The sequence below is a fragment of the Eucyclogobius newberryi genome, unplaced genomic scaffold, assembly GCF_026437365.1.
Source record: "Eucyclogobius newberryi isolate DKJ021-1_F unplaced genomic scaffold, fEucNew1.0.hap1 SCAF_17, whole genome shotgun sequence".
Lineage (NCBI taxonomy): Eukaryota > Metazoa > Chordata > Actinopteri > Gobiiformes > Gobiidae > Eucyclogobius > Eucyclogobius newberryi.
In genome coordinates, this window is record NW_027315801.1 from 9,832,162 (window position 1) to 9,844,584 (window position 12,423).

Below are 12,423 nucleotides of genomic sequence, written 5' to 3' on the forward strand. Positions count from 1 at the left end.
TGGTTTTGGTTTCCATTGCAAAGAAAAAGTTAAAATTGAGTTTTTAGAATATCAGAAAGTGGAATAACTTAAACATGCTTCTATGTGTTTGAGGCGCAAAAGATGCCATAACTAAAGGCAACATTCATTAATTTTCTACCGCTTGTTCCCTTTCAGGGTCGCGGGTGACTGGAGCCTATCCCAGTGACTTAAGGCAGCATATTATGCAGAATCATAACGGTGTTTCCTCTTCATTAGTTTACTCAAAGTTGTATTTTGATGTTTGCCTAATCCTGTATTGTCCTGCGGCTGAGGCTCCAGTGCTTAGAAAATCCCTGTTTTCACCTAGCCCCTAGCCCCGCCCACATCCCTGTTCCAAAATGTCACATAGCCCCTTTTCATATATTAAATTATGTAAATGACAGTGAAATATTTGCTATGGTGAAATATCAGTATGAAGAGATGGAGCTTATCAGTTCTGCAGATTTGAACAGGAAGTCAATGAACCTGTTTCTATTACTAGGCCATTTTAGATCAATAGTGTTGTGTATAATGAACAAAATATAAAATTGTGATCTGCTTATATTAAAGTTAAATACTAAGAACCTGAAAAAGCACAATATGTTTCCTTTAACGGATCAAGTCAGCATAATATGGGATCGCTCAACTCAAAATGTAGAATGTGGAGTTGTTGAATGTGGAGAGTTAGAACGAGGGAAATGTAAGCTCTTTGATAACAACTGCAATAACATCTTATCAGTTTCGGTTTTTTTATCAGTCGTCATGCACGGACTGAGGACATGGAAACTAAAAAAAGAAAAAGAAAATATCTTATTATGCAATACCAGTGGAAAAAGTGAGACATTTGGGACGAGAACAGGGGCCTAAACGTCTTGCAGGAACAACCCAAAGACCTGAATCAGTTGGTGTAAGTAACTCAGCTGCCTGCATCTCTTTCTTCTCAAATGACACATCCATCGGGTCAGGTCGAGTTATTTGAGTGGCAGTCTGATGCTTTCAAACTGTCAGGCTCAAATGCTGGCGCTCTTTCAACAGTCGTGGACAGCTTGTTTTCCAGCACTTTCGTCACATGTGAACCACGCAGATTGTCAAAGTCAAAAAAGATAAACTTGCATGACCTAATTTATTTGCCAAATGGTCAAAACAAACCACGATGCCACACATTTCCGGGTGTTGCGTGTATTAAAGGGCAGGTTCAACACGTTTTGTTCTTGTGCTACTGAACAAATATCAACAAAATCATGTGAAAAACTTGGGCAAAAGGCAAAACAGATGTAACTATACCAGGTGCTTTACACTTTACACTTAAATAAGATAATAATGGAAGAAGTGCATGAATTAACTTATATTTACCTGGAGGTAATGTGTAAATAAGTGCTTGATTAATTTGAATAAGATTTAATGTGTAATAAGCATGAAATGTAAAAGAATGAAATGAAAAACAAGCATTTTCTCACTTGAAATGAGAATAAAAAGCTACAGCTGTTGAAATAAGGAAAAGGAAAACTTAAAACTTATTTTAAGATGGTAAAAATAGACCAGTACTCAATTTAAGATGAATATTACTTAATTCAAGCACTTATTCACACATTACCTCATTTAAGATAGGTATTTTTTTCCAGTATATCTCATATTTCCTATATTTCCTGCTTGAGTTTTACTAGTTTTATCCGACTTTATAGAGAACATTTTATGATTTTTTTTTTTTTTTGTGTTAAGGTCTTCTTCAGAACCACTGCCTGCTGCTTATTGTAAAAAAATGACTTTGAACTTTGCCATGTTGCAAATAAAGTGTTTTTCCCCCTTAAATATACTTGTTGTTTCACTCTTGCTTGTTTAAAAAATACCCTTCATGGCTTCTACATCTGTTCCTCTTGTCGTATTCATTCCGTGAAAGGTGCATATTTCCTTTTGACCTTATTTCTTAGAGACATTTTTTCCTTTAGTTTCAAGTTTCACTCCCTGCACGAGCACTTTCTGCACCAGCTCATTTCTATTTATGTTTTGGAGAATGTGAGCGTGCCGGTTTACCATCGAGGTGACCGAAGACAAAGACAAATATAGGTCAAGGTTCAGCTGCTTTTGCCATTAAACCAAATATAGTTTTGTGTAACTGTAGACCGTGCACACTTCACATTGTACATCTACCACGGGTGGGCAAACTACAGCCCGTTTGTCTTTATAATCCGGCCCGCCAAACATGCCAAGTGATATTAAAAAATAAATTAAAAAACGTTTGTCGTTTTTTTCTTTTTTGCCCTTAGGCATCTGTCTGCACTTGTATCTTTATCGTCATATTTATATATGACGTGAAATGAATTAAATAATAAATTCAATAGCCTATATTTGACAGAAAAGTGATATTTTATTTGATATTTTATCTTTTTTTTTTTTTTTTTTTCACACCAATGATGGCGGGCCAGCCCTCTGCTACTTGCCTGGATTTGAATTATGGCATATATGACAAATAATTGCCTGTTCTACACTGTGAGCAACAATGAGCAATATTCTATTTAAAATCAACATTTCTATTATGTTATAACAAATCAAATGTACTATATAACTTCTAACTTCTAACACGGGTTACATACAATATCATAGATATTACAGTGTACAGTGACAGTAACAATGCAAGAAAACTGGTTTTATTTATCCATGGGTGTTAGAATGATGAAATTAGGACTGTTTCCATAGCGATTTAAACCATTTCTTTTGAATGGAAAAAAATCCTAAAAATAATAGTTTTATAGCCTATTGATGAGGACTGCTGCCACGGCAACCAACAACAAATATATTTAGTAATTATTTATTTGTCTATGTGGTCATTTTCTTTGAACATTAAGCTACAAAATTATTGATTGTTTCAAAACAGATGATGAAATGTTGAGCGGGTAAAAGTAAAAAGTTTTAAAAAACTGCAAATTTAAAAAAAAAAAAGGAATAACTTGTAGTATGTACAATCAGTTGGACTGATTTAAAAGGAGTTTCTACTCCGAAATCACGTTACCCTTTGTGGCTAGGTGTTTTTTATTTTTTTATTTTCTTAATTAGTTAAAATTTATTGTAGTTCTGTTTCTGTAATTTCTTTGTGAGTTTAATGCATTTTTCCTGCTGTGTGAAGCACTTTGAATTGCCTTGTGTATGAAATGTGCTCTACAAATAAACTTGCCTAGTAGCAAAATAACACACCGTAATAAGGTCATTCAATAGTTCATTAGAGACCTGAAGAGTAATAAAATCACTGAGACAAACAACAACACAAACATTCAACTTAATTGTCAACTGGTGGGTGCAATTCCTCATCCAGGACTGTTCCAGGACTGTAGATAAAAAAGATTCAGTTGTAGTCATCTGGACACTTTCAAAGAACACTGTCCAGATGACTTTGACTGAATATTTTTGTACAATTTATAGGCTATTACTATTTCTAATTAACCTAAATAATCCAGTCAACCATTACTGGATGACAGAGCATTCAAAGACCTCCCAAAAAAAACATTACAATTCATAAAGAGTCATATTTTCTTTATGTTTTAGTTTGTTTGTGGAGTCCCGGTGCTAAAGCTAACACCCTGAGTACTTTTCCTTTACTTTGTCTGTGAACTTTATACACAGAGACCTAGGTTGGCCTTGGCCCCCCAGAGACTCTCGTGCCACCTGCATGCCAGGAATCCGGAGACGCTTTTAGGCCCACGCACTCTTCACATGCTGAGCCAAAAATAAGGCTATAGCTTCACAAAAGATCCATGCGTTTGGATGTAAAGTTGTGTTTAAAAGTAACAAACAAGACTTTCCGAGCAATGTTTCACATGCAAAAAGTAGCTTGTTGTTTGACTTTGGTGTTTGACCAGTCAGCTTATCTCCCATGGGGGGCAGATTGTGCTTGTTTAAACTATTATTAGACAGATGTTGCAAAATGTTTTCACTTCAAAAGAACTGTTAATAGTAAAACCTTTTCCGTGAACTTGGATTTAGAAGTTCCTGCAAACATGTTCTGACCATTTTTATACTCTAATTGTCTACTAAGTCTATTTTGTGTTGTAAACATCTTATTTTATGCACACTTTAATTCGATCACAGTTTATATTACGCTGCTATTATTCATTCTTTTTTTTTGCACCACGACGTCAAAGCTAATTCTAGTTTGGGAATTTTGCTCACTTAATAATCATAAATGTTTTTGTTTTTTTAAACTCTCTCTATCTCTCTCATTTCAGATCTTAAAATAAAAATTGTTAAATAGTTAAGTAAAATAGTCTGGGATGATGAAATTATGTGAAATACATACACTTTTTTTTTTTACATTGCCAAAAAAAGCTGGCATAGTTTGATTGCAATAAAGTGTAATAGTTTGAGTGTAATGGGAAAAAAGTGTAATAGTTTGAGTGTTATACAGGTTGTGTTGAATTGTAATAAAATAAAGTCCCGTATATTTTGAAGCTTGGCTAGTGACTTGTTATTCATTTGCAAGGAAAGCTTATACTTGTAGAACTTTGGGAATTCATTCATGACCAGCTCGGAAGTTTTCCAGAGAGGTTTGACCCACATACTCACGCAGAGTAATCACTAAGCCTCGTTAAACATTGCATCATGTAAAACCTAAACGGATTAAATGTATTTAGTAAAGGCAGGTTTTATCTTTCCATTGTGTTACGAAACATGAGTTCATGAGTTTCAGCATTTTCAGTCCCTGTGATATCGACCTGACACAGTGAGGTCACCATCAAAATGACTCAGATTTACTTTTCCTAGTGCCACGTTGTTGAAAGGCTCATCATGCTTTGTGATCGTGATATGGCGCAACTGATTCAATGTTATAATAAATAATATAATAATGAATGACTGAATACATGAAAAATAAAGATGAATGTAGACGAAAACCTTTTAAATGGTGCAGGGTATCGCAACTTCCCTTCAAATATGTATATTATATAAGTATACATTATTATTCATATTTTATCACCAATGATGCACCATTATTTAAAAATAAACTGACTAACTACTAAGTTTTAACATGATCAGGCTCAACAGTGGCCAGTTAATAGGTAGTAAACAATATTATTTCATTTATTATGGCATTATTATTCCTATTGCATCTCTAAGATTACACATTTAACTAAAAAACACCCTAAATAAAAAGTTCAAAGTTCACACTTGCACAGAAATAGTATTTTTCATATTTTATTCAGAGGTATTGACACTTTAGTCTATGAAAAAAATATTTTACAAACCGTTTTTACACTTTTTTACATTTTAAAAACACTATACACAGAAGTTAAAGAAAAGGCAAACTATTTACTCTAAGCCATGGTCACCGTGGTCATCGTCTCCAGATTATCACTGGACTACGAGACGATGGTGAACTTCAGGGGAGTAAAGGTCGTGGGGTCCATAGGGCAAAGGTCATAGGGAGTAGGGACTAGGAAGATGGAGCCGCAGGAGGAGTCGAAGTTTCTAACTTTGCACTCTCGTTGGTCTCACTAAGTTGTCTGTTCAAAACCATCTCTTTGGCTATGCACGTCACCTGACCATTGGCCACTGTGTAAGATCCATTTCTGTAAAAGGAAAACATGTTAACGTATTGTCCATGATTTATTTGAAGTAACTGAGGTCTGTTAAGTTGACTCACTTTTGAGATTCAGATCCATTCTGCATGCCAGGTTTTGCGAAGAAAAAGGAAGTCCACCAGTGTCCAGAGTCCTGCCTCGGAAGAGCTGGAGGAAAAGACGAGACAAAATTAGTCAAATATTGATTTTAATGCCGGTTTGTTTGACTTTTCTGTCCAGTTTTTACCTGGGTGGTGTGGAATGACCTCGCCTGTGTACTCAGCACTGCCACACGAGCTGTTACTGGAGTTAGACCCCAGGCGTCCTAAAACCAACAAGAGGAAACCATTTTAAAACATTCAAGTCTTCCATAAAACATGCTTTTAAATGCACGTCAAGGAGTTCTTACGTCTGTAGTAGTCGTGAGTAGCAATGAGGGAACCGCCTGATGGAATTGCTGCCATTTTCTCCGACCTTTCTCCGCTCAAAGAAGAAAAATGATAACCTTTGAAAAGCAGAAAAAAGAATGAAATATTAAGCGTCAAAGCGTTACTATCATATCATTCTAAGTTTGAAATACGTCAGTCATGTACAGCCTTGTTGCACAAAACGAGACTAAGTTACAGTTTTGGCCTTGGTGCGAGGTGTTAAAATAGACACTGATGCTTTTACGATCTGGATTCCCGTGTCTCAAATAACCGGGGTTGAGAGAGTGACGGGTGCTGGTCAATGTGCACGACCTGGCTGTGTGTCTGGCACTGCTCGGAGCCAATGTCCTGCTTTTAGATTACACTGAGTCATGGCCAAAGTAACTGTGCCCATTCAGTAATCTATATATAAATGACATGATTATCAATGCCCGGGAACAATTTTGTTTTAGAAGCAGAGTGAATGTATATCTTAGTTTTCATGAGACTAAATACAAGATATTTTGTTTACAAGTGGTTGAATTAAAAAAAAACATCCTGTTAAATGTTATTGCTATTTTTACATGGCGAAAATCACAAAACGATGACCGTGTAGTGCAATCATAAGACTCTCTGATGACCTGGAAAAACAGGTTGCTGCCTGTGAACCAGATAAAAGCAGTTCGGCTTAAGACCAGGTGAACAGCAGATGGATTTAAGGATTTTGAGGGATGTCCCGTGCAAAGTAGTCTGTTTGAAGTTCATGGCCAAAAGCTCAAACAAACAAGTTTACATATGTTAGTCTATTATTCCTCAGACAAAGTGTTGTTGGGATAGGAATGGGCACAAAGAGGACAGATGCACGAGGACTGAGGATGTATTCATTATCACAGGGAGATTCTATGTCTATTAAAAAAATAATCGTTGTTAAATGTGTTCTTACCTCTGCGATGCTGATGGAGGCTCCTGATGCGGTTTGAAGGTGTAGATGGCCCGAGGTGGACTAGTTTGAACTGTGGCCCATTGGTGGAAACAGTCTGCGTGCCCGATGCTGGTGTCTTACTACTGCTTTCTGTCTCCAGCTGGACTCACCGGGGCTTTTATGCTCTGAGCTCGGGACACGCGATGGGCGGGGCGTGGACAGTAAACGTGCTCGTGTCCTCTTTTGGCAGAGCTGGTCACAGACATCCTGACAGACACTGGATGACGCCAGATAAGAAAAGGCCATCTGGACAATGACACCTCAGCTCTGCCCCGAATCTGACCATCGGCCTGGGAAAGGAGTGGGACTGGATCACGTCATGAGGGCTGCGGTTCATTTGAAATCGTGAAGATAAAAAAATCACAAACATAGAGTGCAGCTACTAGTAGGTTTACAATAGTTGTTTACAAGACAACGTTGTCTGAGTGCTAATTCGGTGGGTAAAATAAGTTAACTAGACCACCAGGGAAGGTCTAGTGGTTAGGATTCGGCGCTCTCACCGCCGCGGCCCGGGTCCGATTCCCGGTCAGGGAATGTTCTTTTGAATGAGCGTTATTTACTTTTACACAGTGTAACATCATATACCTTGTGTGACATTGTTTACCTTGTGTAACATCTTATACCTTGTGTAACATTATATAACTTGTGCAACATTCTTAGTGGACATTATTTGCACACCTCTTGTGTAATTGGAGTCCATTGATCACACTATGATCATTTATAGTAGATAGTGACTTTTTAGCGTGTCAAAAAATGTATCGAAATAGTTGTTTTGGACATATCTGGACACAAACGGGTCTATATCTAAGAATTTAAAAAACATACAAAAGCAAACAACATATAATAACGTTCTATTGACTGTCCATACAAGCACTTCCTCCAGTACCTCCAGATTTCAGACGTGAATCTGAAACTGCACTGCTCAGAAAGAGAAAACGTTGATAATAATTATGTAAGGCCTCAAAGGGCTACACAAACTTTTGTAACACACACAATCTAACAATCAAACAAACATACAAACAAACAAACAAACAAACAGACAGACAGACAGACAGATAGACAGACAAACAGACAAACAGACAAACAGACAAACAGACAAACAAACAAACCTTTTTACAGAGTTTCGTAATAAACCAGTCAATGTGAGAACAACTGGCACTTCGCAATCAACAAACTACAAAAAAACTACATTAAAAGCAAAACTGCAACTTTTGGACTTTACTTTTACTGTAACTGCACCACATGGTTAGGTCAGTATTGCGAGTGTTCAGGACTAACAGTGTCTGTCAGACTTTATAACAAACACTGTTAGTCCTGAACACTCGCAATACTGACCTAACCATGTGCAATTCCGTCATCCAATTACTGTCGTGATTCATGTGCAATTACTGTGAAATTCATTTGCAATCCATGTGCCCGTCGTGACACACATTCATGTGCAATTACTGTCGTGATCACATGCAATGGTATTTATGTATTTATTTACTTATTTATCTTTATCTTTATTATTTTTCCTCTCCATCCGTTGTTGGGTAATGGGAGGTTTTGTCTATGGGAGTTTTTGTTTATAGGAGATCTTCTATTGAGAGTGTTTTTCAAACTTCCTATAAGTGATCTGTTCTTTTCTTCTGTATCTACCTCTGTATCTACCTGCGTTGCATCAATGAAATTTCCCCATGTGAGACAATAAAGGAATATCTTATCTCATCTTAAGTGGGCAGTACAACATGTTGTGCAGTAACAGAGTTATTTTAACATTATTTGTGCGCATATGAACATTTTGTGCCATGTATTAACTTGTTCATACAATTTGCCGTACCACATCTGAACGTGCTTATTGTCAGAGGTCAGAGGTCACTCTAGATGACATGACCAATATATTTGACCTTATCCACACCGATAGCTCAACTCTAGACAAGTAAAAACCAGGAAACACACTCTTAAGATGCTCCTTTGTCCATCATCATCACACTCTTTTTGGAGTTAAATTTGATGTCATAGTCAGAACAGAATGCTGCAGACCCACAGAGTAAAAGGACGTCATCTGTGAGTTATTCATTCAAGAGTCGGACCATACACAAAGTTAAGAGCATAGGTGAAAGGATCCCAGTGTTTCAACTCCATAAATATTGACTCAAAATCAAATCAATTTATTTTTGTAAGGCCCAAAATCACAACAACAGTTGCCTCTGAGGGCCAATGATGACTGAATTGATTGAATGGAAAAAAAGACAGTCAAACCAAATCATTTTTGTCAATATTGCCCACCCATAAACTCATGTTGAAAAACACTGAAACACACTTTATATCATTCAGAGACTTTAATTGAAAAATAGTTTTGTACAAAAACTACCTCAGAAAATAAGTCTACATGACAGTAAATGTTACAATTAAGGTAAATTAATGTCTTGTCCTATTAAGGGTTTTATTACTCTTAAATTAATTTGGCCATAATAGCGTCGTCATCTGTACCTGATCCACACAGTTACATGCATTTTCTATCAAAGAAATTGCAGAAATGAGATCATTCTGATGGTTCATTTTACCATTTACATGATAGAAACTGTTCAGTGCACTTTGTGTACAAACACAATCGGGCACTAAGTGTATTCACACAATGCATGTTTAAATAACACACAATTTGTTCACTCTGATCTGATCTGATCTGATCACAGTTTATAACCAATTTTTCTTTGATATTCATTGGCGTTTCATTTTCAGAAGTAATTGTTTTGTATGTGCCAGTGTCTCGCAATAAAATACAGACTAGGAAAAGACAACATAAAACATAAAGATGAGCAGAAATCTATTGGTGGTCTACATTATGCGTGAGATGATTTTATTGGCTTTGTCGTGCGACTCTTTTGGCATATCCTGATGGATCTCCATTGGTGGCCTTTGATCCAGACATCTTATCCTAAAATTTAATATATCAATTATCGATTAAATGTGAATTGATCATTTATGAGTTTATTTATTTCATTCGTCCATAGTTAGCCCACCTTAACATTTCCAACCATATCTTCAAATGACTTGAATGAAGGGGAAGTCCTGTGGTTGAAGAGGGAGTAGTTATACAAAAGAGGTGAACCAAACACATTTAAGGTCAATGTGACAAGCATTTTTACCTCATGGCTGGCATGCTCATGGTGTGTCTATTTGTAATGGCACAAGAAGAGGAAATATAAGTTAAAACTATCACACACAAAACGTTTTGTTTGTTTGTAGCATCTTACCGTGGCGGGCTTGGAAGAGGAAGAGCTCTGTAGATACAGGATAGGAACATTAAAATGTAAGTAATATTTTAAGAATGCGTAGATTCAAAAGTAAATATTTCTACCTCATCTCTGCCAGTCTCCTGGTGAAGGCTTCGCCCACAGTGGACAAGGCAGAGGATGTGACATGGCCCGCGTAGGTAAAACTCTCTTTGGTCCTCAGATAGCTGCAGATAAAAATAAGCACAACATCACCACACAAACTTAATCCACAAACAATTAACTTATAAACAATTGGCTTATTTACGTCACTGGCACTGCACACCTGGCTTACTGAGATATAAACCACTGCTGTCGTTGCCTGCTAATACGTCTGCTAAGGCTATTAACAGGGCACCGATCCTATTTGACCTGGAAAATCCCATCACTTGTTTCTTAGACCAAATCCCTCTACAACATGTGAACATACGCAGCCACTACAAGAGCCATGCAGCAATCAATGTGGGCATATATGAGATGTGAGAAACACTTACGCATTGGAGTGGCTGATGTCATCGAGTGTGGCAGAAGCTGTGAGGTATCTGCAAACACAGGACAATTCACTCAGACCATTACAGTATATTGTCCTGAAGAAAGACACGGCCGCTGGGGTTCATTAGTGTTGTTATGTAATAGGATGACCCTAAGACAATGTGCAGCACTGTTTGTTTGAAGCCTGCTGATGCAAGGTCTTCTTTAATGCATTAGTGTAGTGTTTCCCAACCACAGGTATGGGGACCATTTACCAGGGGGTACAGGAATATCATAAAAACTATAAACGAGACAACATTAGTGGACACTGTTTTGTTTGAGTCTGGTGTGTGTGTGAGTGTCCTAGGATAGCTGGGGCTACAATAATAGTAGCTTACTGCCACCGATATGGAGTGAATGAATAAATCAATGCAACAAGGCAATTTTTCGTCTTCAAAAACATATATATTATTATTATTTACTCACGGAGAGGAGGTCTGTACGTCCTGCCAACCTTTTGATAAATTCTGTTTGATGCTGGCCAGAGGTGTCAGGCCAAGCTGCCTTCTAATATCAGCTGCATAGTTCTCTTTTGCCAGTAGCACGTGTCGCAGAGTCCGAATTTCATCCTCCACCTTAACAACATGACATAATAATAACAATAAAATAAAAGAGGCATTGATGTAGTTGTTTTTTGGAGGTTTTGCTGCCAGTCTTGCCTTTCCAAGTTCAGTCTGTAAGTTTTCTTTGTCCTCTTCAGCCAGTTCAGGCGGTGGATAGCCATTGCCTGTGCCTCTAGCTGAGAAGTTCATTGATGAAGTCCTTGGAAAACCTTATCAAATGGACAAATATGATTACATCTACTTATTTTTAAAAAAGAAAGATAATTACACCTCTTACAAACCATGCAACGTGCAAAGTAGATATGCGTTCTCTTATCAAAATTAATACTAGCTAAAAATGTATGCAGCGATTGCACTTTTTCTGTCAAAATCTACGGTGCTAATTTGGTGTAGAACTGTCCGAGGTGCTGAAGTCAACTTTAGCTAATCGGCTAAAGCTAACACGCGCGACCTGTTACACACGCGGATGTTTAAACTACAATGAATCTAAATTTACTTTGAAAACTGAGTTGATATTTTGGAATCGGATCCAGATTGCATATACACACTTACCTTGTCGACTCATAGCTGCCAAATTCACCGCGGAGAGTTTTGAGACGTGCGTTCTTAGCTTGTTGTGTCCATCCAATCAGCGGCGACAGAGGAAACGCCAGGATCAATGAGGCTATTATTGGAGCTGCTTTTTACACACTCTTAGTACTAAGCTGGGGGGCTTTAGCGCAATAAAAAGGAAATAAAAAGGATTTTAATTAATTCAAAATGAGAATTAATTAAACATATTATGCAAAATCAACTTTAATTTGTAAATTTGTCATTGTACTTGGAGTAGTTCCGGCTGCATACTTTTACTTGAGTAATATTTGGTTCGAATTAACAGTATTAGTCTTACTCGAGTAAAGGTTTTGGTTCTTCTCACCTTAATTCTAATATGATTTAGTTTGTCTAATGTTTGGGACCTGGACTATGAAAACACCAGGTTTTGTACAATAAAAGTTTTGTCCTTGATTAAATCAACTTCAATATATGGCTTAAATCTGATGTCCAGTCAGTTATTCTTATTCAAGTACTTTCTTGGACCACTATTTTATACTTTTACTTGAGTGATATTATAAATAGGTTACTACTTTACTACTACTTTAC

General features: G+C 37.1%; 2 protein-coding genes across 3 annotated transcripts in view; both read right to left on the reverse strand.

The window, feature by feature from the left end:
* The window catches only part of LOC140362789 (pancreatic progenitor cell differentiation and proliferation factor-like), a 48,215-nt gene extending 41,170 nt beyond the window's left edge, over nt 1-7,045 (reverse strand). Inside the window, exons 1-5 of one of the 2 annotated variants that reach the window (XM_072448981.1) lie at nt 6,897-7,045; nt 5,956-6,051; nt 5,794-5,871; nt 5,630-5,714; nt 5,413-5,555 (exon numbers count right to left, since the gene is read on the reverse strand). In XM_072448981.1, coding sequence (XP_072305082.1) covers nt 5,420-5,555; nt 5,630-5,714; nt 5,794-5,871; nt 5,956-6,010 — 354 coding nt within the window. In that variant the 5' untranslated portion in view covers nt 6,011-6,051; nt 6,897-7,045 and the 3' untranslated portion in view covers nt 5,413-5,419. Of the gene's footprint in view, nt 1-5,165; nt 5,556-5,629; nt 5,715-5,793; nt 5,872-5,955; nt 6,052-6,896 lie in introns of those variants that run through there. The other variant, XM_072448980.1, reaches the window with a different exon arrangement.
* A 2,583-nt stretch (nt 7,046-9,628) lies between these two features.
* LOC140362402 (tumor protein D54-like) lies at nt 9,629-11,939 on the reverse strand. Its single transcript, XM_072448508.1, has 9 exons — nt 11,836-11,939; nt 11,380-11,492; nt 11,147-11,295; nt 10,684-10,731; nt 10,276-10,377; nt 10,172-10,198; nt 10,064-10,090; nt 9,938-9,986; nt 9,629-9,852 (listed from the first exon to the last, which is right to left on the reverse strand). The coding sequence occupies exons 1-9, from the start codon at nt 11,846-11,848 to the stop codon at nt 9,775-9,777; spliced, it is 606 nt and encodes a 201-aa protein (XP_072304609.1). The 5' UTR covers nt 11,849-11,939; the 3' UTR covers nt 9,629-9,774.
* Between the last annotated feature and the right edge of the window lie 484 nt (nt 11,940-12,423).